Here is a 27,140-nt window from a genome sequence, read left to right as displayed (position 1 = left end):
GGCTGCCAAGACCTGCGTTATGCGTTTCTGCCAGCGACGAACAGTTCACCCTGAGCCGCAGCTTTATCTTGCTGGCGAACTTCTTGCTGTGGTGGTGACACATCGGTTTCTGGGTGTGGTTTTTGATGCCCAGTTGACTTGGCTCCTACATATTCGGCAGCTTAAACAGATGTGTTGGCGGCATCTTAATGCTCTGCGATGCTTGAACCACACCGGCTGGGGCGCCGACCGATCTACCCTCTTACGGCTCTACCAGGCGTTAATCCAGTCCCGTCTCGATTATGGGAGCCTGGCTTATGGTTCAGCATTCCCATCTGCGTTGCGGGTGCTGGACCCAATCCTTCACAGCGGGTGCGACTGGTGCTTTCCAGACCAGCCCTGTGGACAGCATGCCTGTGGAGGCAGGTGTCCCTCCACTGCGGTTACGGCGCCAACGTTTGCTGGCCGCTTATGCTATACATGTTTGAAGCTTGCCTGGGCATCCTAACTATCGTCTTCTATTCCCACAGTCGGTCGTCCAATCTCCCGGAACGTTGGCCCCGGTCGGGTTGTACGATCACGGTCCGTGTCAGAGAGCTTCTCTCCGCGTTTGGTGTTTTCCCTCTTCCACCTCCTTTCTGGGCCTCTCTGCGTACACCCCCGTGGTGTGTGCCTCGACCTTGCCTTCGGCTCGAATTGGCACAGGGCCCAAAGGACTCAGTCCCTCTGGAGGCCTTCCGCTGCCGCTTTTTATCCATTCTTGCCACATATTAGGGCTCTGGCGTTGTATACACTGGCAGTTCGATGGTTCCTGGTCGTGTCAGTTATACTCTGACTCTAGGGGACCACTATGAACAACATTCATTGCCGGCTGGCTGCAGCGATTTCACTGCTGATCGCCATCTTTCTTGACCTAGAGTATATCCGCTCCTGCCCAGGTGAGTCCTTCGTTATCTGTAGCGACTCCCTGAGCAGTTTATGAGCTATCGACCAGTGTTTCCCTCGCTCTTGTCTGGTGATGGCTGTCCAGGAGTTGCTCCATGCTCTTGCCCATTGCGGCCGCTCTGTGGTCTTTGTGTGGACCCCCGGTCATGTTGGGATACCCAGCAATGAACATGTTGACCACCTGGCCAAACAGGCCACCAGTGAACCGATTCTGGACATTGGCCTCCCGGAGACTGATTTGCGAGCTGTCTTACGCCGCAAAGTTTTTGAACTTTGGGGCGCTGAATGGCGTGGTCTGCCCACACCCAATAAACTCCACGCTATCAAGGAGACGACGATTGTGTGACGGTCATCCATGCGAGCCACTCGCAAAGACTCAGTTGTCCTTTGTCAGCTCCGCATTGGCCACACCCGGCTGATGCATAGTTATTTACTGCGTCGTGAGGACCTGCCTCGTTGTCGCTGTGGGGCGGCCTTGATGGTGGTCCACATTTTGCTGGCCTGTCCACTTTTAGCTGTGGTCAGGCAGACATTTGCGCTGCCTGGTACGCTCCCTGCCCTTTTAACAGATGACACTTCCATGACAGGCCTAGTTTTGCGTTTTATTCGGGCAGGGGCCTTTTATCATTTAACCTGTTTGTCATTTTTTGTGTTGAGTCCGGCCTTTCGCCTACGATTTTAGACTGAGTGTTTAATGTGTCTCTCGGTGGTTGGCCTTTCCCCTTTTGTTTCTATGGTCGGCCAATAACTATCACACTCTGTGTGTTTTAATTCCTTTTGTCTGGTCTCTTTCTCTGTCTTTCTTGTCTTGTGCCATCTGTCGTCCTTTCCATTGTCGTTTTTATTCTGTGTGGGTGTTTTAAGTTTTGGAAAAAGGGACCGATGACTGTAGCAGTCTGGTCCCTTTAATCCCACAACCAACCAACCAAACGGGAAAATAAGTTAAAAGAAACTCTTGAGACAAAGCTAGGCAGCATGAAAACTCATCTAGCGTCTATAAAAGAGCTTTGCGAAGGCATACCTGATACTGTGGGTGTGATTGCTGAGGAAGTCAAGAAGTGCAAAGAGGCACAACTTTTTTGGCAGAGAAGGTAGCTGATATTACGAAAGGCCTTGATAAGCTGAAGTTAAATCAGGAAAGACAAATAGCAGAACAGATGACAGTGCAGGCTAAGGAGGTACAAAAACAATTAGCCAAGTGGTTACGCGAAAAGGACAACGAAATTAAATAGCATATTACCACTGAAATTCAAGATGTAGTTCAGCGTGTAACACTGCAAGCTGCATTTGGTAGCGGAGAATCTGCTACGCAAATAAAGAATGTGTTGAAACAATCGATGACGACATTCCGAATTGGAAGGAAGAAACATTTGTCAGATTAAAAACCCTGGAAGGTATGACATTCACATGCCGTGATGTAGATCCGTATGAGAATAATGACAGAGTTAAGTATGGAAATGCCGTATATTATGAAACAGAGCCCAGGCAGGAACAAATAATGTATATGTTGATTAATTGGGTTTCTGCCGGTTGTTCGCGTCTTTCACGTATAAGGATGGAATTAGAGATCACAGCCCGGTACATGTAACTAAGAACGTACATGAAATGGCACCTCAGACAACAGACAAAGTATCTGATGACGCTCTTCCGAGTCTCGAGCGACGATTTGAACACAATCGGCCTGAAAATGAAGCTGCAGCCGCTCCTGGGAGGCAAGAACTTCGAACGGAACGCCTAACACGACACAGCACTGTAACAGGACGTCCTAATTCCCAGGAGAACTCAAATGACGACAATCGGAAGATAAAACGTCTAGCACAGCTTGGACGCCATTCAGAACTTAGCTATATTGACACTCAGTTATATTGACAACGGATAATAACCACAAAGTACGCGCACTGCGTTCGGAACAGCCGCGGCTACAGCCAACCACGGATAGAGCGCCAGAAGCGGCGCAGACGGCAGAGGGAACGCCCAGCACAACGATGGCATAAATACCGGACTCGTTCCATATCTGTGCTGCTCGATGTTACTAAAGCTTTTCACAGTGTCTGGCATTCAGGCCTCATCTGGAAGCTTCGCCGATTCGGCTTCCCAACCAAGTACGTGAAGCTCATTGCCTCCTACCTAGAAAATCGTACCTTCGCTGTCAGAGTTGAAGATGTGACCTCTGCTGCAAAACAAATCAAAGCCGGCGTACCACAGGGATCCGTCCTTGGACCTGTGTTATATACCATCTACACTCCTGGAAATTGAAATAAGAACACCGTGAATTCATTGTCCCAGGAAGGGGAAACTTTATTGACACATTCCTGGGGTCAGATACATCACATGATCACACTGACAGAACCACAGGCACATAGACACAGGCAACAGAGCATGCACAATGTCGGCACTAGTACAGTGTATATCCACCTTTCGCAGCAATGCAGGCTGCTATTCTCCCATGGAGACGATCGTAGAGATGCTGGATGTAGTCCTGTGGAACGGCTTGCCATGCCATTTCCACCTGGCGCCTCAGATGGACCAGCGTTCGTGCTGGACATGCAGACCGCGTGAGACGACACTTCATTCAGTCCCAAACATGCTCAATGGGGGACAGATCCGGAGATCTTGCTGGCCAGGGTAGTTGACTTACACCTTCTAGAGCACGTTGGGTGGCACGGGATACATGCGGACGTGCATTGTCCTGTTGGAACAGCAAGGTCCCTTGCCGGTCTAGGAATGGTAGAACGATGGGTTCGATGACGGTTTGGATGTACCGTGCACTATTCAGTGTCCCCTCGACGATCACCAGTGGTGTATGGCCAGTGTAGGAGATCGCTCCCCACACCATGATGCCGGGTGTTGGCCCTGTGTGCCTCGGTCGTATGCAGTCCTGATTGTGGCGCTCACCTGCACGGCGCCAAACACGCATACGACCATCATTGGCACCAAGGCAGAAGCGACTCTCATTGCTCAAGACGACACGTCTCCATTCGTCCCTCCATTCACGCCTGTCGCGACACCACTAGAGGCGGGCTGCACGATGTTGGGGCGTGAGCGGAAGACGGCCTAACGGTGTGCGGGACAGTAGCCCAGCTTCATGGAGACGGTTGCGAATGGTCCTCGCCGATACCCCAGGAGCAACAGTGTCCCTAATTTGCTGGGAAGTGGCGGTGCGGTCCCCTACGGCACTGCGTAGGATCCTACGGTCTTGGCGTGCATCCGTGCGTCGCTGCGGTCCGGTCCCAGGTCGACGGGACGTGCACCTTCCGCCGACCACTGGCGACAACATCGATGTACTGTGGAGACCTCACGCCCCACGTGTTGAGCAATTCGGCGGTACGTCCACCCGGCCTCCCGCATGCCCACTATACGCCCTCGCTCAAAGTCCGTCAACTGCACATACGGTTCACGTCCACGCTGTCGCGGCATGCTACCAGTGTTAAAGACTGCGATGGAGCTCCGTATGCCACGGGAAACTGGCTGACACTGACGGCGGCGGTGCACAAATGCTGCGCAGCTAGCGCCATTCGACGGCCAACACCGCGGTTCCTGGTGTGTCCGCTGTGCCGTGCGTGTGATCATTGCTTGTACAGCCCTCTCGCAGTGTCCGGAGCAAGTATGGTGGGTCTGACACACCGGTGTCAATGTGTTCTTTTTTCCATTTCCAGGAGTGTATATCTCCGACCTGCCTGCAATTCCACGAGTCGAACGTGCCATTTATGCAAACGACACGATGATGTTTACCCGCAGCCGCTGGAAAGAAGTACTTGTACCACGCCTACAAAGTGCCTGCAATGCACTACAAGACTGGGCAGCAAAGTGGCGCATCAGCTTTAACCCGGCAAAAACACAAGCCATAATCTTCACATGGAAACGTACGATGCCTCAAAGCCGAGTCCGCATCTACGACACGGAACTCCAGTGGCAAGAGACTGCGCGCTACTTTGGAGTCCTGATGGACAAGAAACTCACCTGGCGGCTACACATTGAAGAAGTCTGGCAGAAGATAAGCCAGCGGATGGGGGCACTCTACCCCATTATCAATCAACACTCTGCCCTATCCGTCGAAAACGGCCTGCTGATATACCGATTATACCTAAAACTACTCTTTGACTACGCCTGTGAAGTTGGGGCGGTGCAGCGAGAACGTACATACAGCGACTCCAGACGCCGCAGGACAAGATATTACGACGGGTCTATCACGTACCCCCGCGGTTCCCACACCGCTATCTGCACGAAGCAGCAGAAGAGAAAGAAGTACTTCAGCGACATCAACAAATCGCCAGACGATTTTATCATAAAGCGGCAACATCCACAAACCCCCTTATAAGGAACCTGGGGGACCCACTTGAACAGCGAGGACCACATAGTCGTCCTATCGCGCTCCTGGATAGGTAAATATAGACATCACAAAATAAGTATAACCAACTTCCCCATTGATGTTTAAAAACACGTCCCACAAACACCCAATCCAAACACTAAAATAAAGATGAACACAAACACCCATACCCATCAGATGAGGAAGGAAATGCTGCCAGAGTAAAGACTTCATTACTTAGCTTGAAGAAGAAGCCAGAAGAATGTGGACAGAGAGGACTCGTTCCACACTGGAATCAGTATCAGACAGCACCTGAAGAAGAGAGCGAGTCCAGTCACGCAGTTGAAATGTCGTGCAGGAAAGATGCGAATAACTGGCAGAAACCTGATTAATCAACATCACAACGACTCGCTGGGAAAGCATGAAGAATTAAATAATGTATAGTCCGCCGAAAGATACAACACACGTTGTAACAGAACCAATGCCAACATGGTCGGCGATTAAATTGCAAGAAAGCAATATTAAGCACCGGCAATTCCAAACCTTCTGCACCGATAAGAAAACCATTCATCCGGTAATGGTTCAAATGGCTCTGAGCACTATGGGACTTAACTTCTGAGGTCATCAGTTCCCTAGAACTTAGAACTACTTAAACCTAACTAACCTAAGGACATCACACACATCCATGCCCGAGCCAGGATTCGAACCTGCGACCGTAGCAGTCACGCGGTTCCGGACTGAGCGCCTAGAAGCGCGAGACCACCGCGGCCGGCTCATCCGGTAATCTTCGTCAAAAGTTTTAAACACGTTCTGCCGAAAACCTGGACAGAATAGAAGCAAATACAGTTTATAACATCGCATACTGTCAGAGACGCCGCGCTTTGGGCGATGGAATCCGGCGATGGTTGTGAAACCTTCGGACAATTGGAGAAGATGTTCTTAGGTAATTACTGAGCACATGTATCCAAGAAAGATTACGCAAATAAGTGTGCAGCCCTGAACCGTACCCGATACTGGGATGAACCTATGTCCATGCGAGATGTTTTGCGCTTTCTAAAGACGAGATGGCCGATATCCGTGCGTGAGAAGTTAGTGAACGTACCGGACACCGACTTGGTGCAATTATTATCGACGGTCGATATCGGCCTTATACACGAGGACATACTTCGAAACAATAGCAACACTGATAACCATAATTCACCCAACCATAAAAATGATAACAAAAATGGTGGTTATGGTAACGGCAAAGGGAACCGATGGGAGGAATAAAACCGTGACAACGGTAGCGCTTCCAATGTCAATCAACGTGAGCGGAAGCGTAGAAATTAAGCGTCAGGAAGCCCTAGCAAGCAAAACTATGGGCATAAAACTCGTCGATTCATTAATGATTCGTGGAACGATGGGCATGACGGACAACAGCATAATTGGGGTCCACCTGAGCAAAGAAATGCACTCAGGCCGCGTAATGGAAACGACAGACCACCGCATAACGGGCAAGAAAGAAACACTAACAACCAAAGAGTACGAATAGTTGAGGTACTAGAGGAGCCACAACCTGGACCGTCTAATATGTAGACCACACTACGCCTTCCGGTTGTGGTCCATCCTCTCAGCGAAGGCACCTCCACGTCAGAAGTAAAACTGTTTAAATACAAGGATGGTAATGGTATCCGTGATGAGGTATATGAACAAGCACTCCGCTACAATGAAACGAATGAACGCATAGTACAAGCGGCGGTGCAGGCAACAGTGCACGATATACCGATTACAGTAATTGTTGACACGGGAGCGACCACGTGTGTCATGAACCACGCGCTCTATAATCGAATTTGTCAGCAAGTGAAAGTGCCACCTTTACCCGTACAGGGATACCGAGTCGCAGGGGCAATAACCTCGAAAGGACAGGTTGTCACGACCCAAGTGCAAGTGAATCTTCAGACAGGAAATGGAGCTATAGAGTGCACGTTCCTAGTTATAAAGGATTTATCCGTACCTTGCATTATTGGGTGGGATTTTATCCGCGAAAGTGACAGTGTAATCGACCTTTTGGCTGGAACCTGGACCTTTACTAACGAAGGCAAACGGATTCAAGTAGAAATGGTCACAGAACAAAAACGGCATGGCAAATACTGTCATACCGTTAAAGTAAAGTATACGAGAACCATGGTCCTCTATTTGGTAGCTTGGTAGTGAAGGATCTTGTGTGTAATATTGAAACAGTATCAAATAATGTAGTTCATGAAATAATTCGTGGCTTGTGGAAAATAATTTGATGCTAAATCACAGTAAGACTCAGTTTTTACAGTTTCTAACTCACAATTCAACAAGAACCGATATTTTGCTCAGACAGAATGGGCATATTATAAGCGAGACGGAACAGTTCAAGTTCCTAGGCGTTCGGATAGATGGTAAGCTGTTGTGGAAAGCCCACGTTCAGGATCTTGTTCAGAAACTAAATGCTGCTTTATTTACCATTAGAACAGCATCTGAAATAAGTGACAGTTCAACACGGAAAGTAGTCTACCTCGCATATTTTCATACGCTTTTGTCATATGGTATTATTTTTTGGGGTAATTCTTCTGATTCAAAAAGAGTATTTTAGGCTCAAAAACGGGCTGTTCGAGCTATGTGTGGTGTAAGTTCGAGAACCTCTTGTCGACCCCTATTCAATAGTCTGGGAATTCTGACATTGCCCACACAGTATATACACTCCTGGAAATTGAAATAAGAACACCGTGAATTCATTGTCCCAGGAAGGGGAAACTTTATTGACACATTCCTGGGGTCAGATACATCACATGATCACACTGACAGAACCACAGGCACATAGACACAGGCAACAGAGCATGCACAATGTCGGCACTAGTACAGTGTATATCCACCTTTCGCAGCAATGCAGGCTGCTATTCTCCCATGGAGACGATCGTAGAGATGCTGGATGTAGTCCTGTGGAACGGCTTGCCATGCCATTTCCACCTGGCGCCTCAGTTGGACCAGCGTTCGTGCTGGACGTGCAGACCGCGTGAGACGACGCTTCATCCAGTCCCAAACATGCTCAATGGGGGACAGATCCGGAGATCTTGCTGGCCAGGGTAGTTGACTTACACCTTCTAGAGCACGTTGGGTGGCACGGGATACATGCGGACGTGCATTGTCCTGTTGGAACAGCAAGTTCCCTTGCCGGTCTAGGAATGGTAGAACGATGGATTCGACGACGGTTTGGATGTACCGTGCACTATTCAGTGTCCCCTCGACGATCACCAGTGGTGTACGGCCAGTGTAGGAGATCGCTCGCCACACCATGATGCCGGGTGTTGGTCCTGTGTGCCTCGGTCGTACGCAGTCCTGATTGTGGCGCACACCTGCACGGCGCCAAACACGCATACGACTATCATTGGCACCAAGGCAGAAGCGACTCTCATCGCTGAAGACGTGTCGTCTCCATTCGTCCCTCCATTCACGCCTGTCGCGACACCACTGGAGGCGGGCTGCACGATGTTGGGGCGTGAGCGGAAGACGGCCTAACGGTGTGCGGGACCGTAGCCCAGCTTCATGGAGACGGTTGCGAATGGTCCTCGCCGATACCCCAAGAGCAACAGTGTCCCTAATTTGCTGGGAAGTGCCGGTGCGGTCCCCTACGGCACTGCGTAGGATCCTACGGTCTTGGCGTGCATCCGTGCGTCGCTGCGGTCCGGTCCCAGGTCGACGGGCACGTGCACCTTCCGCCGACCACTGGCGACAACATCGATGTACTGTGCAGACCTCACGCCCCACGTATTGAGCAATTCGGCGGTACGTCCACCCGGCCTCCCGCATGCCCACTATACGCCCTCGCTCAAAGTCCTATGCACGTGTGCTTGCTTGTGATTTGGGAACCACAGCTACACAATTTATCTTTTCGCTTCGTAAGAAGCCAGGACGCTCTCACGGTCGATTATTCCCCGATCGCAAGCGCAGTGACTACCAAATTAGCAGTAATAACAATTTCTATCGCGATCGCCATAATTTGAAGCGAGTGCGGATTTCAGTTCTGCTAATGCGCTACACGCACATAAAATGAAATAAAAGGTAGGCAAGGGCTGGTATAAGTTTAGTGCTGCCATTTTTACTATTCGAACGGTATCTGAAGTAAGTGATAGTGAGACACGAAAAGTAGTCCACTTTGGTTATTTTCATTCACTTATGACGTCGACCCCTGTTCATTAGTCTGGGCATCTAACACTGTCCTCTCTCTCTCGCTATATATATGTATATATATATATATATATATATATATATACACTCCTGGAAATGGAAAAAAGAACACATTGACACCGGTGTGTCAGACCCACCATACTTGCTCCGGACACGGCGAGAGGGCTGTACAAGCAAAGATCACACGCACGGCACAGCGGACACACCATGAACCGCGGTGTTGGCCGTCGAATGGCGCTAGCTGCGCAGCATTTGTGCACCGCCGCCGTCAGTGTCAGCCAGTTTGCCGTGGCATACGGAGCTCCACCGTAGTCTTTAACACTGGTAGCATGCCGCGACAGCGTGGACGTGAACCGTATGTGCAGTTGACGGACTTTGAGCGAGGGCGTATAGTGGGCATGCGGGAGGCCGGGTGGACGTACCGCCGAATTGCTCAACACGTGGGGCGTGAGGTCTCCACAGTACATCGATGTTGTCGCCAGTGGTCGGCGGAAGGTGCACGTGCCCGTCGACCTGGGACCGGACCGCAGCGACGCACGGATGCACGCCAAGACCGTAGGATCCTACGCAGTGCCGTAGGGGACCGCACCGCCACTTCCCAGCAAATTAGGGACACTGTTGCTCCTGGGGTATCGGCGAGGACCATTCGCAACCGTCTCCATGAAGCTGGGCTACGGTCCCGCACACCGTTAGGCCGTCTTCCGCTCACGCCCCAACATCGTGCAGCCCGCCTCCAGTGGTGTCGCGACAGGCGTGAATGGAGGGACGAATGGAGACGTGTCGTCTTCAGCGATGAGAGTCGCTTCTGCCTTGGTGCCAATGATGGTCGTATGCGTGTTTGGCGCCGTGCAGGTGTGCGCCACAATCAGGACTGCATACGACCGAGGCACACAGGGCCAACACCCGGCATCATGGTGTGGGGAGCGATCTCCTACACTGGCCGTACACCACTGGTGATCGTCGAGGGGACACTGAATAGTGCACGGTACATCCAAACCGTCATCGAACCCATCGTTCTACCATTCCTAGACCGGCAAGGGAACTTGCTGTTCCAACAGGACAATGCACGTCCGCATGTATCCCGTGCCACCCAACGTGCTCTAGAAGGTGTAAGTCAACTACCCTGGCCAGCAAGATCTCCGGATCTGTCCCCCATTGAGCATGTTTGGGACTGGATGAAGCGTCGTCTCACGCGGTGTGCACGTCCAGCACGAACGCTGGTCCAACTGAGGCGCCAGGTGGAAATGGCATGGCAAGCCGTTCCACAGGACTACATCCAGCATCTCTACGATCGTCTCCATGGGAGAATAGCAGCCTGCATTGCTGCGAAAGGTGGATATACACTGTACTAGTGCCGACATTGTGCATGCTCTGTTGCCTGTGTCTATGTGCCTGTGGTTCTGTCAGTGTGATCATGTGATGTATTTGGAATGTGTCAATAAAGTTTCCCCTTCCTGTGACAATGAATGCACGGTGTTCTTATTTCTATTTCCAGGAGTATATATATATATATATATATATATATATATATATATATGTGTGTGTGTGTGTGTGTGTGTGTGTGTGTATGTGTGTGTGTGCTTTACTGTCGTTTATTCAGCTTATTTACAAGAACTAGCAGCTTTCACTCGCACTTCTTCGATTCTTGTGCAGTACGATGTTCAGTATAGTGCTGCATCCATTTTCAATAAACTACCACAAGAATTCAAAAATCTTACCAGTAATCCAGGCGCTTTCAAATCGAAACTGAAGATTTTCCTCACGGGTTACTCCTTCTATATTGTCGAGGAGTTCCTTGAAAAATTGAGCTGATTGCTATTTGATAGTGTTGAGTGTGTTAACATAAACTTATGGTTTGTTCCTTTCCGGTTTCATACAAATTTTGGTTCAATGGTTCAAATGGCTCTGAGCACTATGGGACTTAACATCTGAGGTCATCAGTCCCGTAGAACTTAGAACTACTTAAACCTAACTAACCTAAGGACATCACACACATCCATGTCCGAGGCAGAATTCGAACCTGCGACCGTAGCGGCTACGCGGCTCCACACTGAAGCGCGTAGAACCGCACGGCCACACCGGCCGGCCATACACATTTTATTTTACACTGAAGCTCCAAGAACACTGGTATAGGTACGCGTATTCAAATACAGATACATGTAAACAGGGAGAACACTGCGCTACGGCTGGCAACGCTACACAAGACAAGTGTCTGGCGCAGTTGTTACACCGCATACTGCTCCTACAATGGCAGGTTATCAAGATTTAAGTGAGTTTGAACGTGGTGTTGTAGTCACCGCACGAGCGATGGGACCCAGCATCTCCGAGGTAGGCGATGAAATTTTCCCGTGCGACCACATCGCGAGTATAACGTGAATATCAGTAATCCAGTAAAGCATCAAATCTCCTACATCGCTGTGGCCGGAAAAAGATCCTGCAAGAACGGGACCAACGATGACTGAAGAGAATAATTCACCGTGACAGAAGTGCAACTATTTCGCAAATTGCAGTAGATTACAATACTGAGCAATCAAAAAGTATCAGCATGCGAACCATATGGACTTTCGGAGCCGAAGGCCCCCTCATGGATCCTCGATTAACTACACGACACAATACTTTATGCCTCGCCCTGGGCCCGTCAACACGACATTGGTCTCTTGATGACTGGAAATATGTTGCCTGGTGAGACGAATCTCGTTTCAAATTGTATCGAGCGGATGGACGTGTACGAGTATGGGAACAACCTCATGAATCCATGAACTCTGCATGTCAGCAGAGAACTGTTCAAGCTGGTGGCGGCTCTGTAATGGTGTGGGGCGTGTGCAGTTGGAGTGATATGGGATTCCTGATACGTCTACATACGACTCTGACAGGACACACGTACGTAAGCATCCTGTGTGATCACCTGGATCCACTCATGTCCATTGTGCATTCCGACGGACATCCAGCAGGACACTGCGGTACCTTACACGTCCAGAATTGCTACAGAATGGCTCCAGGAACACTCTTCTAACAGTGCCGCTGGCCAGCAAACTCCCAAGACATGGACATTATTGAGCATATCTGGGACGCCTTGCAAAGTGCTGTTCAGAAGAGATAGGCACTCCTTCGTACTCGGATTTACGGACAGCCTTGCAGGCTTCATGGCGTCAATTCCCTCCATCATTACTTCAGACATTAGTCGAGCCCATGCCGCGTCATGTTGCGACACTTCTGCGTGCCTAACGAAGCCCTACACGATATTAGGCCGGTGTAATAGTTTTTTTGGCTTTTCAATGTATCTGTTATTATTTTTATGTTGTAATTCCATGTCCTGACACGTTCCATGCCCTTGGAAATTTGCTCCTTAATTTGGTCCTATGGAACTGGACGTGTAAAATAAAAGAAAAAAATGTGGAAAGCTTTCATATATGATTATGGTCACAGAACGAGATTTAACAGAGTTTCAAAGCAGAATGGTAGTTGGAGCTAGATGCTTGGGACATTCCATTTCGGAAATCCTTAAGGAATTCAGTATTCTGTGACCCACAGTGCGACGAGAATACCAAATTTGAGGTATTACCTCTTATCACAGACAATGCAGTGATCGACGGTCTTCACTTAATGAGGGAGAGCAGCAGTGTTTGCTTGTGTAGAGTTGTCAGTGCTAACAGACCAGCAACTCTGCTTGAAATAACAGCAGAAAACAATTTGTGACGTACGTCGAACGAATCTGTTAGGACACTATGGCGAAATCTGGCGTTAATGGGCTGTGGCAGCAAATTATCGATGCGAATGCCTTTGCTAACAGCACGAGATCGCCTGCAGCGACTCCCTTGGAATCATGACCTCATCGACTGGATCCTAGACGACTGGTAAACCGTGACCTGGACAGTTGAGCCCCAATTTGAAATGGTAATCGTTGGATGGTAGGGTTGGAGGGTGGCGCAGACCACACGAAGCCATAGATACAAGTTGTGAACAAGGCACTGTGCAAGCTGATAGTGGCTCCGTAACGAAATGTGCTGTGTTTACATGGAATGGACTCAGTCCTCTTGTCCAACTGATCATTGAATGGAAATGGTGATGTTCGGCTACTTGGAGACTATTAGCACACCATTCATGGACTTCATGTTCCCAATCAATGAAAAAGTGTTTATGGATGACAATGGTCTTATCACCGGGCCACAATCGTACGCGATTTGTCTGGGGAACATTCACGGCAATTCGAGCGAATGATTTTGCCACCCATTGAACATTTACGGGCCACAATAGAGAGGTCACTTCGTGCACAAAATCCTGCGCTGGCAACGCTTTCGCAGTCATGGACGGCTTTAGAGTCAGCATGGTTCAGTAATTCTGCAGGAGCTCCCGACAACTTGTTGAGTCCATGTTACGTCGAGATGCTGAATTACGACGTGCAGAAAGAGGCCCGACACGATAGTAGGAGTTATTCCACGGCTTTTGTCGCCTCAGTGTAGTGGGCCGGCTCATTAGCCCATCACTCATTATTTCCGTAAGACTTCGAGTTTGGTATACATTTGCACTGAAGGGATCACTGGCCGTCATCACTTTTGTTACATGTGTGGTGTCTGTTCTTCCGGACATGTCCACAAGAATAGAGACCACGTGTGCAACATCCGAATATGTTAAGGTGCGGACACACTGAGAGCGCTGAACCGGAAAGGGTGCGCCAATTGTCGGTACATGAATGGAAAACTGCGCCGTCCAGAGCTCTGGGTCCAAGGATTTCTGCCAATCACCGGTATATGGCAAAGGCATCGTTTTCATAGATGTGATTGCCTCATACTTCAGAGTCAAGCTAGTTTGAAACGAAATATTTATAAATGTTAAAAGCAAAGGTTCCTCGTAAATCAGTCTACTATTAAGATGAATTGTGTAGTGGTTCCTCAGAGAAGGCGGGACATACAAAGCGCAGCACGCAGAGGATTTATCTTTGTCTGTATAGAGAGAGAAGATGTATTAAAATATTTTTGGTTACTCAATTAAACATGACTGGAACTTCCATTTTACATTTGCATCCGTTATGGATTTTTTATTATGATTTTGACAGATTATGAATCCCTAAGTATTTAGCTGAATTTACAGCCTTTGTGTTTGTATAATTTATCGTGTAGCCGAAATTTAGTGAAGTTCTTGTGGTACTCCTGTGGATGACATAACTCTTTTCATTATTTAGGGTACATTGTCACTTTTTGCTCCATAGAGGCATCTTGTCTAAATAGTTCTGCAGTTTCTTTTGATCATCTGACGACTTTATAAGATTGTCCCCTAAATCGTTTATGTAAATCAGAAACAACAGAGATGCGAAAGGAAATCGGGAAGCCATTCGCCCAACTGAGTCGATACTAAGCAGGCATGCAATTTGATTACAGGTCGCTCGTGAGCAACGGCGTCAAAAGCCATCTGGAAATCTAAAAACATGGAATGAGGTCGAGATTCCTCTCGATAGCACACATGATTTCATGTCAATAAAGAGCTAGATGTGCTTAGCAAAAACGGTATTTTCTGTGTCCATGTTGGCTATTTGACGTAAATGGTTATCTGCCAGGTAACGCATAATTTTCGAACACAGCACATGTTCCGAAATCCTACTACAAATCGAGGTTAGAGATACGGCTCTGTAATTCAGTCGATTACTCCTATTTCCTCTCTTGAGTTTTGTTGTGACCTACGCGGCATTTCAGTCTTCAATTTTTTTATTATTATAGTTGAGGATTTCATTTTGTATCACATGGTATTTTGTAATATTTCAAGTTGTTTATGTTGAACCCACTGTTGCAATGGGGAATTGTCCACATCCACCGGCCTGAAACACACCCATGTAGCTGTTACAGCAAGGGATGGTAAACAATGCTACACGGCGCGTCACTCAGGTAAATTGTTAAAAATGGTAGAGTTGATCAGGAACATTCTCGATAACTCCTGAATATGCGAAGACTGCAACGTGTTCACAACGTCACCTAAAACTGCGTTTAAGCCTTAGATTGATCACCACTTAGGTGATGATCAGTTTGGCCTTGGAAAAGGTAAAAGCACCAGAGAGGCAATTCTGACGTTGCCGTTGATAACGAAAGCTACAGACGAATGTTGAAAGTTAGGTTGACTGAGGAGGTAAGGAATGAGGAGGTTCGTGCGCAGAATCGGAGAGGAAATGAAAATGTGGAAAACACTGACAGGATGGTAGGACACCTGTTAAGACATCAGGGAATTATTTGCATAATACTAGAGGAAGCTGTAGAGGTCAAAAACTGTGGAGGAAGACAGAGATTGGAATACCTCCAGCAAATAATAGGACGTAGATTGCAAGTGCTGCTCTGAGATGAAAAGGTTGCCACAGGAGAAGAATTCGTGGCTGATCGCATCAAACCAGTCGGAACGCTGATGACTCAAAAAGAAAAAAAAAAAGAATTAATTCCCCCCCCCCCTGAAACTGCCGTCAGGGGCAGATTTACCCCCACCTACCCACCCTGTACATCCTGGCCTGCGGGCACGGATCGGTTATCTACTCTCTTCACCTTGTTCTGTATTCAAGAGTGGTACCCCCTCATGAAGCAGAAGAATTATGAAATGCGAACGTGATGTTTCGTTTGTTTATCGAGTGTAAGTATCCCGTATTTGTAGGTTTGAAGGCCTATGCTGGTTTGTAAATTTGGTGACATGTGTGCTCAGGTAATGTTGTTGTGGTCTTCAGTCCTGAGACTGGTTTGATGCAGCTCTCCATGCTACTCTATCCTGTGCAAGCTTCTTCATCTCCCAGTATCTACTGCAACCTACATCCTTCTGAATCTGCTTAGTGTATTCATCTCTTGGTCTCCCTCTACGATTTTTACCCTCCACACTGCCCTCCAATGCTAAATTTGTGATCCCTTGATGCCTCAAAACATGTCCTACCAACCGATCCCTTCTTCTAGTCAAGTTGTGCCACAAACTTCTCTTCTCCCCAATCCTATTCAATATCTCCTCATTAGTTACGTGATCTACCCACCTTATCTTCAGCATTCTTCTGTAGCACCACATTTCGAAAGCTTCTATTCTCTTCTTGTCCAAACTAGTTATCGTACATGTTTCACTTCCATACATGGCTACACTCCATACAAATACTTTCAGAAATGACTTCCTGACACTTAAATCTATACTTGATGTTAACAAATTCCTCTTCTTGAAAAACGCTTTCCTTGCCATTGCCAGTCTACATTTTATATCCTCTCTACTTCGCCCATCATCGGTTATTTTACTCCCTAAATAGCAAAACTCCTTTACTACTTTAAGTGTCTCATTTCCTAATCTAATTCCCTCAGCATCACCCGACTTAATTTGACTACATTCCATTATCCTCGTTTTGCTTTTGTTGATGTTCATCTTATATCCTCCTTTCAAGACTCAGGTAATATACACCTCTATTTATTTACTTTTTTGGGATTCACGAAGTGTATTCGCATATCGCGAACGCACATTGACTTCAGCTGTTTATTTAAAAATACCTTGCCGTTCTTCGTTATTCAGTGCTCGGAATCTGTGTCACGTCGCATGGCAGCCACCTCGTTTTTTGTTTGACCTAACTACACGACTCAGGCGTTAGGTTTCGGATGCTGATAAAAACAGGACAAGTGGTTCTGTGAGACATTGTGCTACATAATCCCATTCATTATTATGGTGCTACATAAGAACGAAACTTAGGTTATAAAACTGCTTTTGCGTGTCTAAATAAATGAGAAAACTGGCCCACTGCCCGTCTGGACACTATAAAGGAAAAGCTAACAGATGTTCAACATAGTCCGCTGACCGACCTTACGAATCAATGCTAGGGCAGCAATGTACAAGTATTAGATACGCTGGCCCTTTCTGTCCGTGTGAGTTTATTTTCCATTCAATTTACGAGCCAGATCGCGTTTACAACTTGTTTTTCTGGCGCATTAGAATTATACACGTTGCACATGATGAAAATATGAGGGCTTGATCAGTACTGGTAGTGGGAGTAGTCTACACTTTTAATCTCACACACAACTTTCATGTATTATCAGCACCTGACACGGTTTGAAAGAGGCCTCACAGTGGGTCTTCATTTGGCCAGCTGGCTGAATTGCGCAGTATTCAGATTTCCGTATCGTTTGAATATGACGGTGGCCCGATGTTGGACCGCATGGGAATATGAGTGGAGGCATACACGCCGTTAACGCTCCTTTCGTCCTTGTCTGTTGACAACAAGGGGGGATCGTCTTGCATCAAAGCCTTCATACTTGTGCGTGCCAGCTGAGAACAGGTGATGGACTGCCAGGAACACTTTGCGCCACTGGTAGGAGACTAGCAGCAGGTGGTCTATGGAGTTACTGTCCCATGCGTGGGCTGCCGTTAACGGCACGACACAAATGTCTGCGTTTTGCGAAGGTGAAATGACCTAGAACCATGAACTGCTGATAAATTGAATCTCACCGTGTTCAGCAATGAATCGTTGTAACGCATTACTCCAAACGACTATCGTCGTCCAGTATGGCGACGGCTTGGGAGAGGTTGCATTCTTGCAGTGTCTTGGAAGGCAAAGTGGTGTTACTTCTGCCTCCATGGGGTGGGGAGCGATAGATAATAACTTCAGGTCATGTCTGGTAGTTACTGAAGGAACGCTGACGAAATAGTGTGTTAGCTCCCATATGACTGCACTCTGCTGACTTCTGCAACAGGCTAATGCTCGTTTACAGATGGCACGTGTCCCTAATAACTATCTGTGTGATGTTGAGGTGTCCCCATTATCAGCCAAAACCTCAGATCTGTTCCCGATCGACCATCTGTGGGACCACCTCGGCCATCAATTCTGTAGCAGTTTCAATAATCAGGATGTCGAGGACACGTTACAAATGTAGGGGACGAGCCTGCCTCAGGAGAGGAAACGACTTCATACTGATAAGTATAAGTTGTTTGTAAATTTTACTCCATATGGTAATCCGTGAAGTGACATAACATACTTTCTCAACACATGAAGTTTCCTCCCCTTCATAGTGATTAAATTTTTTTGTGAAATTTGGTCTGTTTTAGCACCTACATATCAGAACAGCTGCATGTCGTGGATCAACACTAGGGCGGGCTGTGTATCTGTTGCACTGTTCTCAAATCCTGCCCACAAGGTAATCAGTTTTCTAGGAGACTCCATAAGTTCACCTCATCAAATCTCTGTCCTGGCGTTCGAAGTCTCTTGGCTTGCAGAGGGCAAATTTTCCCTCGTTCCAAATGATGAAACGCGACCATTGCACAGACGTTCCAATGAGATGTTTAACCCACAGTGCATGGACGAAGTAGTTCAGGCCGGTAGTGGTTTTGTGATGTTTTGGGGGCGTTCTTTCCGCCGTGACCTGGTCCCGCACATTTGAATAATTTAGGCGTCCATATGTTGGTATTTCCCTTCTAAATCTTCGTGGCGCGTATGTCGGGTAGTCTCTCGTCTTCGAAGATGAGAACAGCAGTGTTGACAGGACTCCAGACACACATCCCTCACGAACACCCAGACACCCAGTCTCTCTTCAACTGGTTCACTGAGTCATCCAGTCTTAACCACGTACAAAATATAAGAGACTATTTGCAACATTGTCTGAAACACAACATTCTCAGAATGTGATAGCTCTACAGGACCTAATCATCATTGAGCGACAACTGCCGCATATTTTGAAGTGACAGGTACGGCTAACTAGAGCGGATTTGACGGATGGGGCAGTGTGGCGCAAGTCCAAATGCAGTTGGGAGTAGTCACAATATGGCGTACTGGATTACTGTGATGTGGGGATTTCGAAATATATAAGTACTGTGCACATACATCTGCAAATAAGTTAAAAATGAATCACGAAATTTATTTTTCTAAATGATAAAAGTTTATGATTGTCCTTAGATTGTTAAGAAAAGCAGTAGATGCAGAACAGACCCCTGACGGTTACCTCTCTTTTTCCTGGACGACAATTTCCAATTTTAAGAGGGTTGTCCATAAAACAATGTCCCAGGTATTTTCCACAATAAAAAGCATGTTTATTGGCATTGAATGAAATTTGTTTAGGAAGCTTAGACTCTAACCTAGTTGTCGACATAATCACAGTTGAGATAAATGCATTTTTGCATGTGGTGTACCATCTTCTGTATGCCTGCATTGTAGAACTCTCCCACCGTCCCACGAAGGTAGCATAAAACTTCTTCATTCCGCTCCTCTCTGGTTGTGAAGGGCGACACACTCAGGTATTTCCTCAATTCAGTGAAGAGATGGAAGTCTCTTTGGGCTATTTATGGGTTTCAGGGTGTGTGTGTGACAGTATCCCATCCAATTTTTATTCCTGAGATTTGTTGTGACACGGGTGAGCGAGCGTTGTTCTGATGAGAAAGCACTCCCGTCGTATGATTCTGCTCTTGTTTTGGATCACACGGTGAACGTTCTTCAGCGTTTCACAGAAGCCGTCGATTGTTGTACCGGCAGGCAAGAATTCGCACAACAAGAACCGCTTCCTGTCCAAAACCACGCTCGCCACAACTTCTGCCGGCAGACAGTGTTTGCTTCAACTTCCGCGGCTACCTCGACGCTTGGTCTTCCCGCTGGTGGGATTGTTGCTTCGTTTTCGGTGTTATTAGTGGCCAGGTCTCGTCCTCATTCTCAATAGAGTCTAAGAATTCCTCACCATCACTTGCATAGGCCTGAATAAATTCGAGGTCCATTTCCACGCGTTTCCGTTTGTGGTCTTACGTAAGCATTCCCAGGAGGAATAGTGCACAAACCTTGGCATATCTTAAATGGTGTGTGAAAATTTTGTCAATGCTGGTCCTGGTGACATCAGGGGTCATCTCACAAAGTACCATCGATCTTTCACCATTGCTTCTTCCACTTTCGCAGTCGTCTCTTGCGAAACCGATGGCCGTCCAGAACACTGTACGTCATGGGCGTCTGTACGTCCGTCTTTCAATTCCCTGCACCATTTGCACCCATGTTATACGCTCATAAGTGTTTCTCCTTATACCTCACACAGTTGGGAATGACTGTCTACCGACACAGTCTTTTCCGCACACAGAAAACTAATCACAGAGCGTAATTCGCATCTGGGGTGAGATGCGGGTAGGGCTCCGTCTCTAAAGGCTGCCAAGCCAAGAGTGACAGTCGAAAACAACTCACTGGAGCGGAAAATGGGGGAGAACCACGCTACACTCCAGTGTTGCAGGATCCCGATGTAACAGCGTTCCTCGCGATTGCAAGTCCATGCCAACCTTATTTTACGGACAACCCTCGTATTTAGTATGAAAAGAATAGTTGATCATCTTTACCCGTGTAAGCAGGCTGTTTAGGTTTTTATGTTGGTAACGCCACATAGAGCTCTGTATGAAAATCACTGACTGTGCTGTGTGTAGTCTGTGGCTGGTTGGCATTGTTGGAATATTTGCTATTGTAGTGGTGGGCAGTTGGATGTGAACGGCGAGTAGCGTTGTGCAGATGGAGGGGAGCCGCCAGCAGTTGGTGGAGGTGGGGAGAGAGATGGCAGAATTTTGAGAGCGGATGATCTGGACGTGTGTCCATCAGAAAGAGTAAATTTGTAATATTGGATGTCATAAACTGCTATATATATATATATATATATATATATATATATATATATATATATATATATATATATATATATATATATGACTTTTGAACATTATTAAGGTAAATACATTGTTTGTTCTCTATCAAAATCTTTAATTTGCTAAATATGCCTATCAGTAGTTAATGCCTTCAGTAGTTAGAATCTTTTATTTAGCTGGCTGTATTGGCGCTCTCTGTATTGCTGTAGTTCGAGTAACGAAGATTTTTGTGAGGCAAGTGATTATGAAAGGTATAGGTTATTGTCAGTCAGGGCCATTCTTTTGTAGGGATTATTAAAAGTCAGATTGCGTTGCGCTAAAAATATTGTGTGTCAGTTTAGTGTTAATCAGAATAAGTAAATAGAGAAATGTCTGAGTATGTTCACTTTTGCTCAGCTGTTTGAAAATCAAATAACGTAAGAGGTTTACCAGCACTATTTATAAAGTTTTTTCTAAGGGGACGTCACACCCGTAGTTCTCTAATGCTTCAACTTGTGCAAAAGTACACATCGTCCACAATTACACTGTTTATTTCGAAGATCAGGCAGCATGATTTGTCTCTGTGTGTTATGTTATGGCTAACCACTCTCCCAGCTCACCTAGTCAAGTCTCCGTATTGGTCGTGGAGGTCTCGTAGCTTGCGGAGCGTCAGTGGTAGCTCACGGAACTGCAGGATGTTCCCGATGATGGGCAGTGTGGGTGGCCCCGGAGCGTCTATTTGCGCTCTGGTGGCCCACAGCCTCCACAGCACCACCACCACGCCGGCGCAGCACCACACCACCACGTGCACCAACAGCCACAGCCACCACGCCATGGCCCAGGAGCTACCGACGGCTGTCAATAATCTACCTACAGTCAGAAGCACAGCTGGTCACACATTGAGTGGTTGTCAGTGCTGTACACAGGGTAGTTCAGAAAGAATGGTAAATACTACATGTTTCAAACAACAATATTGGGGTTTTGAAGCTGTTGCGTTCATATGGAAAATGTTTTTGTGAATAAAGCCATATGGGTCACACGATACACTGATTAGCCAAAACATGATGACCTGCTGATTTATAGTGTGCTGGTCCACTTGGGGAGCGTAGTACAGTGGCTGTTCCATGTCATCTGGGTTCGACACATCTTTTGTAGGTAATGTATGTAATGAAATGACACACCTGCAGCTGTCCTTTTGATGTTATTTATCACGTAGCAACCAGTTTTGGTGACTCAGTGCATCATCTTCAGGCCGTAACTGACGCTGAGAGGGTGAACTCCAATCATATACACAATCCCATCAGTGGCCAACATCTATGAACTGACTTCCCTAGGCTACTGAAACAGTGATGTTGGTGGCTGGTGTTTGAGACACAACATCGCTGTTACAGTAGCCTATGGAAGCCAGTTCACAAATGTTGGCCACTGATGGGATTGTGTATATGATTGGAGTTCACCCTATCAGCGTCAGTTAAGGCCTGGAGATGATGCACTGTGTCAGCAAAACTGGTTGCTACACAGGGTGAGGCAAAAGTCTGGATCCATGAGTATAAAATTCGAACAGTGTGAGGAATCATTGTGGTGTCTGGTATGAGGTGTCTGTTTGGAGCAACTTATAGGAGCTATGGTGACAGCGGCGAACATCTTGAAATCCGCCATCTTGGATTTGGGTTACGCGTTTCACATGGGAAGGGGGTCACATGATACAACATTTTGAACTGCCTCTATCTCAGGAAGATACGTGTGAAATCTGTTTTAGGATATCTTTGTTTGTATAGGAGCTATGATCTGTTAATCTTTGAAATAGCAAGGAAGTGATCAATTCTGTTTATCGTTGCAGGTGATCCACAGTGGCACTTACACAGCAGGTATGCATCGAAATTGTGTTAATGAGTGGTGGACGAAGTAGCAGAGTGACTTTTGCTGACTTCAGTACCCGGCATCCTGAGAGAAATAACATTTTTCATAGGGCAGTTGCCAAGTTATAGGACAAATTTCGTGCAACAGGTTCTGTGATGGACAAACTACGCAATGGACGCCCAAGAATAGCCACTGACGAGGAGACTGCATCAGCAATTGTGGCATCGTTTGTGAAAAATCTACATCACAGTACGCGCCGGTTATGAGCAATAGCTGGTTCAGTCACCGTACAATCCTGCGTGTGTTTCACACACAGCAATGGCACCCATAAAAATTGCAGCTGCAACATCATCTCTCGGAGTATGACCCCGATCAACACGTGCTGTTAGCATAATGGGCTTTGGATCAGTGTAACAGTAATCCAAACTTCATACGGTGTTGTTCAGTGACAAAGCTAATTTTTATGTGAAAGAAGAAGCAAACAAACAGAATCATCATTACTGGCTGGATGCAAACCACTTGTGAGTGGCTCCCTGTAAATGTATTGGTGGTGAAAAGTGATAGTTTGATGTGGGATTTGGGACCTAAGATTCGTGGATCTGGTGTTTATTGATGGAAAATTGAATGGAGGGAGGTATCTTAACATGCTACGTGATTAAGTTTTTCCAATTTTGTTCAGTCGGCAGGGTGAGTTCCTAACCTTCTTCAACAAGATGGTGCACCTCCCTACAATACCACTGAGACAGTTTCTGGATGAACAGGAGGTCACTTGATAGCTAGGAGGGGTTCTGTGGAAGAGTCCCATGATCTTGCATCTCTTGACTTTTATTTGCGGGAACATTTGAAATCAACTGCGTATGAAGTAAAAATCAATAGTGTAGATCATCTCTGGCGATCCATTGAGTAGGCGTGTGCCTCAGTTGACCCACAGATCCTGCGGCATGTGCAGCAGGACTGGCAAAAATAACTACGATTGTGTGTCGGGCGCAATGGAGGTTGCATTAGGCATATTCTGTAACGTCAACTCTGACAGGTGTCTTAAAATTTAACAGGTCATAACTCCTACATCAACAGCAGCAGAAAATGGTATAACAGGTGTAGGATTCGTTATGAATAGGAAGGTAGGGCAGAGGGTGTGTTACTGTGAACAGTTCAGTGACCGGGTTGTTCTAATCAGAATCGACAGCAGACCAACACCGACAACGATAGTTCAGGTATACATGCCGACGTCGCAAGCTGAAGATGAACAGATAGAGAAAGAGTATGAGGATATTAAAAGGGTAATGAAGTATTGAAACGGGAACGAAAATCTAATAGTCATGGGCGACTGGAATGCAGTTGTAGGGGAAGGAGTAGAAGAAAAGGTTACAGGAGAATATGGGCTTGGGACAAGGAATGAAAGAGGAGAAACATTAATTGAGTTCTGTAACAAGTTTCAGCTAGTAATAGCGAATACCCTGTTCAAGAATCACAAGAGGAGGATGTATACTTGGAAAAGACCGGGAGATACGGGAAAATTTCAATTAGGTAACATAATAGTCAGACAGAGATTCCGAAATCAGATACTGGATTGTAAGGCGTACCAGGGAGCAGATCACAATATAGTAGTGATGAAGAGTAGGCTGAAGTTCAAGACATTAGTCAGGAAGAATCAATACGCAAAGAAGTGGGATACGGAAGTACTTAGGAATGACGAGATACGTTTGAAATTCTCTAACGCTATAGATACAGCAATAAGAAATAGCGCAGTAGGCAGTACAGTTGAAGAGGAATGGACATCTCTAAAAAGGGCCATCACACAAGTTGGGAAGGAAAACATAGGTACAAAGAAGGTAGCTGCGAAGAAACCATGAGTAACAGAAGAAATACTTCAGTTGATTGATGAAAGGAGGAAGTACAAACATAATCAGGAATACAGAAATATAAGTCGCTGAGGAATGAAATAAATAGGAAGTGCTGGGAAGCTAAGACGAAATGGCTGCAGGAAAAAATGTGAAGACATCGAAAAAGATATGATTGTCGGAAGGACAGGCTCAGCATACAGGAAAGTGAAAACAACCTTTGGTGACATTAAAAGCAACGGTGGTAACCTTAAGAGTGCAACGGGAATTCCATTGTTAAATGCAGAGGAGAGAGCAGACAGGTGGAAAGAATACATTGAAAGCCTCTATGAGGGTGAAGATTTGTCTGATGTGATAGAAGAAGAAACAGGAGTCGATTTAGAAGAGATAGGGGATCCAGTATTTGAATCGGAATTTAAAAGAGCTTTGGAGGACTTACGGTCAAATAAGGTAGAAGGGATAGATAACATTCCATCAGAATTTCTAAAATCATTGGGGAAAGTGGCAACAAAACGACTATTCACGTTGGTGTGTAGAATATATGAGTCTGGCGATATACCATCTGACTTTCGGAAAAGCATCATCCACACAATTCCGAAGACGGCAAGAGCTGACAAGTGCGCGAATTATCGCACAATCAGCTTAACAGCTCATGCATCGAAGCTGCTTACAAGAATAATATACAGAAGAATGGAAAAGAAAATTGAGAATGCGCTAGGTGACGATCAGTTTGGCTTTAGAAAAGGCAAAGGGACAAGAGAGGCAATTCTGACGTTACGGCTAATAATGGAAGCAAGGCTAAAGAAAAATCAAGACACTTTCATAGGATTTGTCGACCTGGAAAAAGCGTTCGACAATATAAAATGGTGCAAGCTGTTCGAGAATCTGAAAAAAGTAGGGGTAAGCTATAGGGAGAGACGGGTCATATACAATATGTACAACAACCAAGAGAGAATAATAAGAGTGGACGATCAAGAACGAAATGCTCGTATTAAGAAGGGTGTAAGACAAGGCTGTAGCCTTTCGCCCCTACTCTTCAATCTGTACATCGAGGAAGCAATGATGGAAATAAAAGAAAGGTTCAGGAGTGGAATTAAAATACAAGGTGAAAGGATATCAATGATACGATTCGCTGATGACATTGCTATCCTGAGTGAAAGTGAAGAAGAATTAAATAATCTGCTGAACGGAATGAATTGTCTAATGAGTACATAGAATGGTTTGAGAGTAAATCGGAGAAAGACGAAGGTAATTAGAAGCAGTAGAAATGAGAACAGCGTGAAACTTAACATCAGGATTGATGGTCACGAAGTCAATGAAGTTAAGGTATCCTGCTACCTAGGCAGTAAAATAACCAATGACGGACGGAGCAAGGAGGACATCAAAAGCAGACTCTCTATGGCAAAAAAGGCATTTATGGCCAAGAGAAGTCTACTAATATCAAATACCGGCCTTAATTTGAGGAAGAAATTTCTGAGGATGTACGTCTGGAGTACAGCATTGTATGGTAGTGAAACATGGACTGTGGGAAAACCGGAACAGAAGAGAATCGAAGCATTTGAGATGTGGTGCTATAGACGAATGTTGAAAATTAGGTGGACTGATAAGGTAAGAAATGAGGAGGTTCTACGCAGAATCGGAGAGGAAAGGAATATGTGGAAAACACTGATAAGGAGAAGGGACAGGATGATAGGTCATCTGCTAAGACATGAGGGAATGACTTCCATGGTACTAGAGGGAGCTGTAGAGGGCAAAAACTGTAGAGGAAGACAGAGATTGGAATACGTCAAGCAAATAATTGAGGACGTAGGTTGGAAGTGCTACTCTGAGATGAAGAGGTTAGCACAGGAAAGGAATTCGTGGTGGGCCGCATCAAACCAGTCAGTAGACTGATGACCAAAAAAAAAAAAAAAAAAAAAAATCTCCTACATAAGTTCATATGTGAATTCCTTAGAAAGAAGCAGTTGAAAATGATGTGCTACATGACCCCCTACCCATTTGGAACACGTGCTCCAGATTCAAGATGGCGGATTTCAGGATGGCCGCCGCTGTCGCCACCGCTCCTATACGTCGTGCCCATAGCTGCAGACACGCCGCACCGTTCAACTTTGGTACACATATATCCAGACTTTTGCCTTGACCTGTGTAATAAATAACATCGAAAGGACGGCTACAGGTGCTTCATTTCATTACATAAATGAACAGCGTCTGTCGCACAGAGCTTCAGTCAGAGGTATAGACATATCTTTGGCAAGTTTCCGGAGCTGTGTGGAGCGATACGCCACTGGCAGGTGACGTAGTTATGGGCCAGTGGTCTGTGTGCTCGAAGATTGCGTCTGATTGTATCGCAGAGAAGTTTCATCGGGCTTAGAGCAGGCGAATCTGGTGGCCTAGACATCAAAATAGATTCACTGTCATGAACCTCGAACCAACGAAGCCTTGTTGCAACACGTCTT

At 46.4% G+C, this 27,140-nt stretch overlaps 1 protein-coding gene across 1 annotated transcript in view; it reads right to left on the bottom strand.

The window, feature by feature from the left end:
- The window catches only part of LOC126106512 (cytochrome P450 4C1-like), a 130,594-nt gene that overhangs the window by 66,075 nt on the left and 37,379 nt on the right, over positions 1-27,140 (bottom strand). The window contains exon 2 of the mRNA XM_049912836.1: positions 21,604-21,853. Within this exon, the coding sequence (XP_049768793.1) occupies positions 21,604-21,818 (215 nt within the window). The 5' untranslated portion in view covers positions 21,819-21,853. The remainder of the gene's footprint in view (positions 1-21,603; positions 21,854-27,140) is intronic.

The sequence above is a fragment of the Schistocerca cancellata genome, chromosome 10, assembly GCF_023864275.1.
Source record: "Schistocerca cancellata isolate TAMUIC-IGC-003103 chromosome 10, iqSchCanc2.1, whole genome shotgun sequence".
Taxonomy (NCBI): domain Eukaryota; kingdom Metazoa; phylum Arthropoda; class Insecta; order Orthoptera; family Acrididae; genus Schistocerca; species Schistocerca cancellata.
The sequence above is the reverse complement of the archived record's forward strand: the minus strand, read 5'-3'. Positions and strand labels throughout refer to the sequence as shown.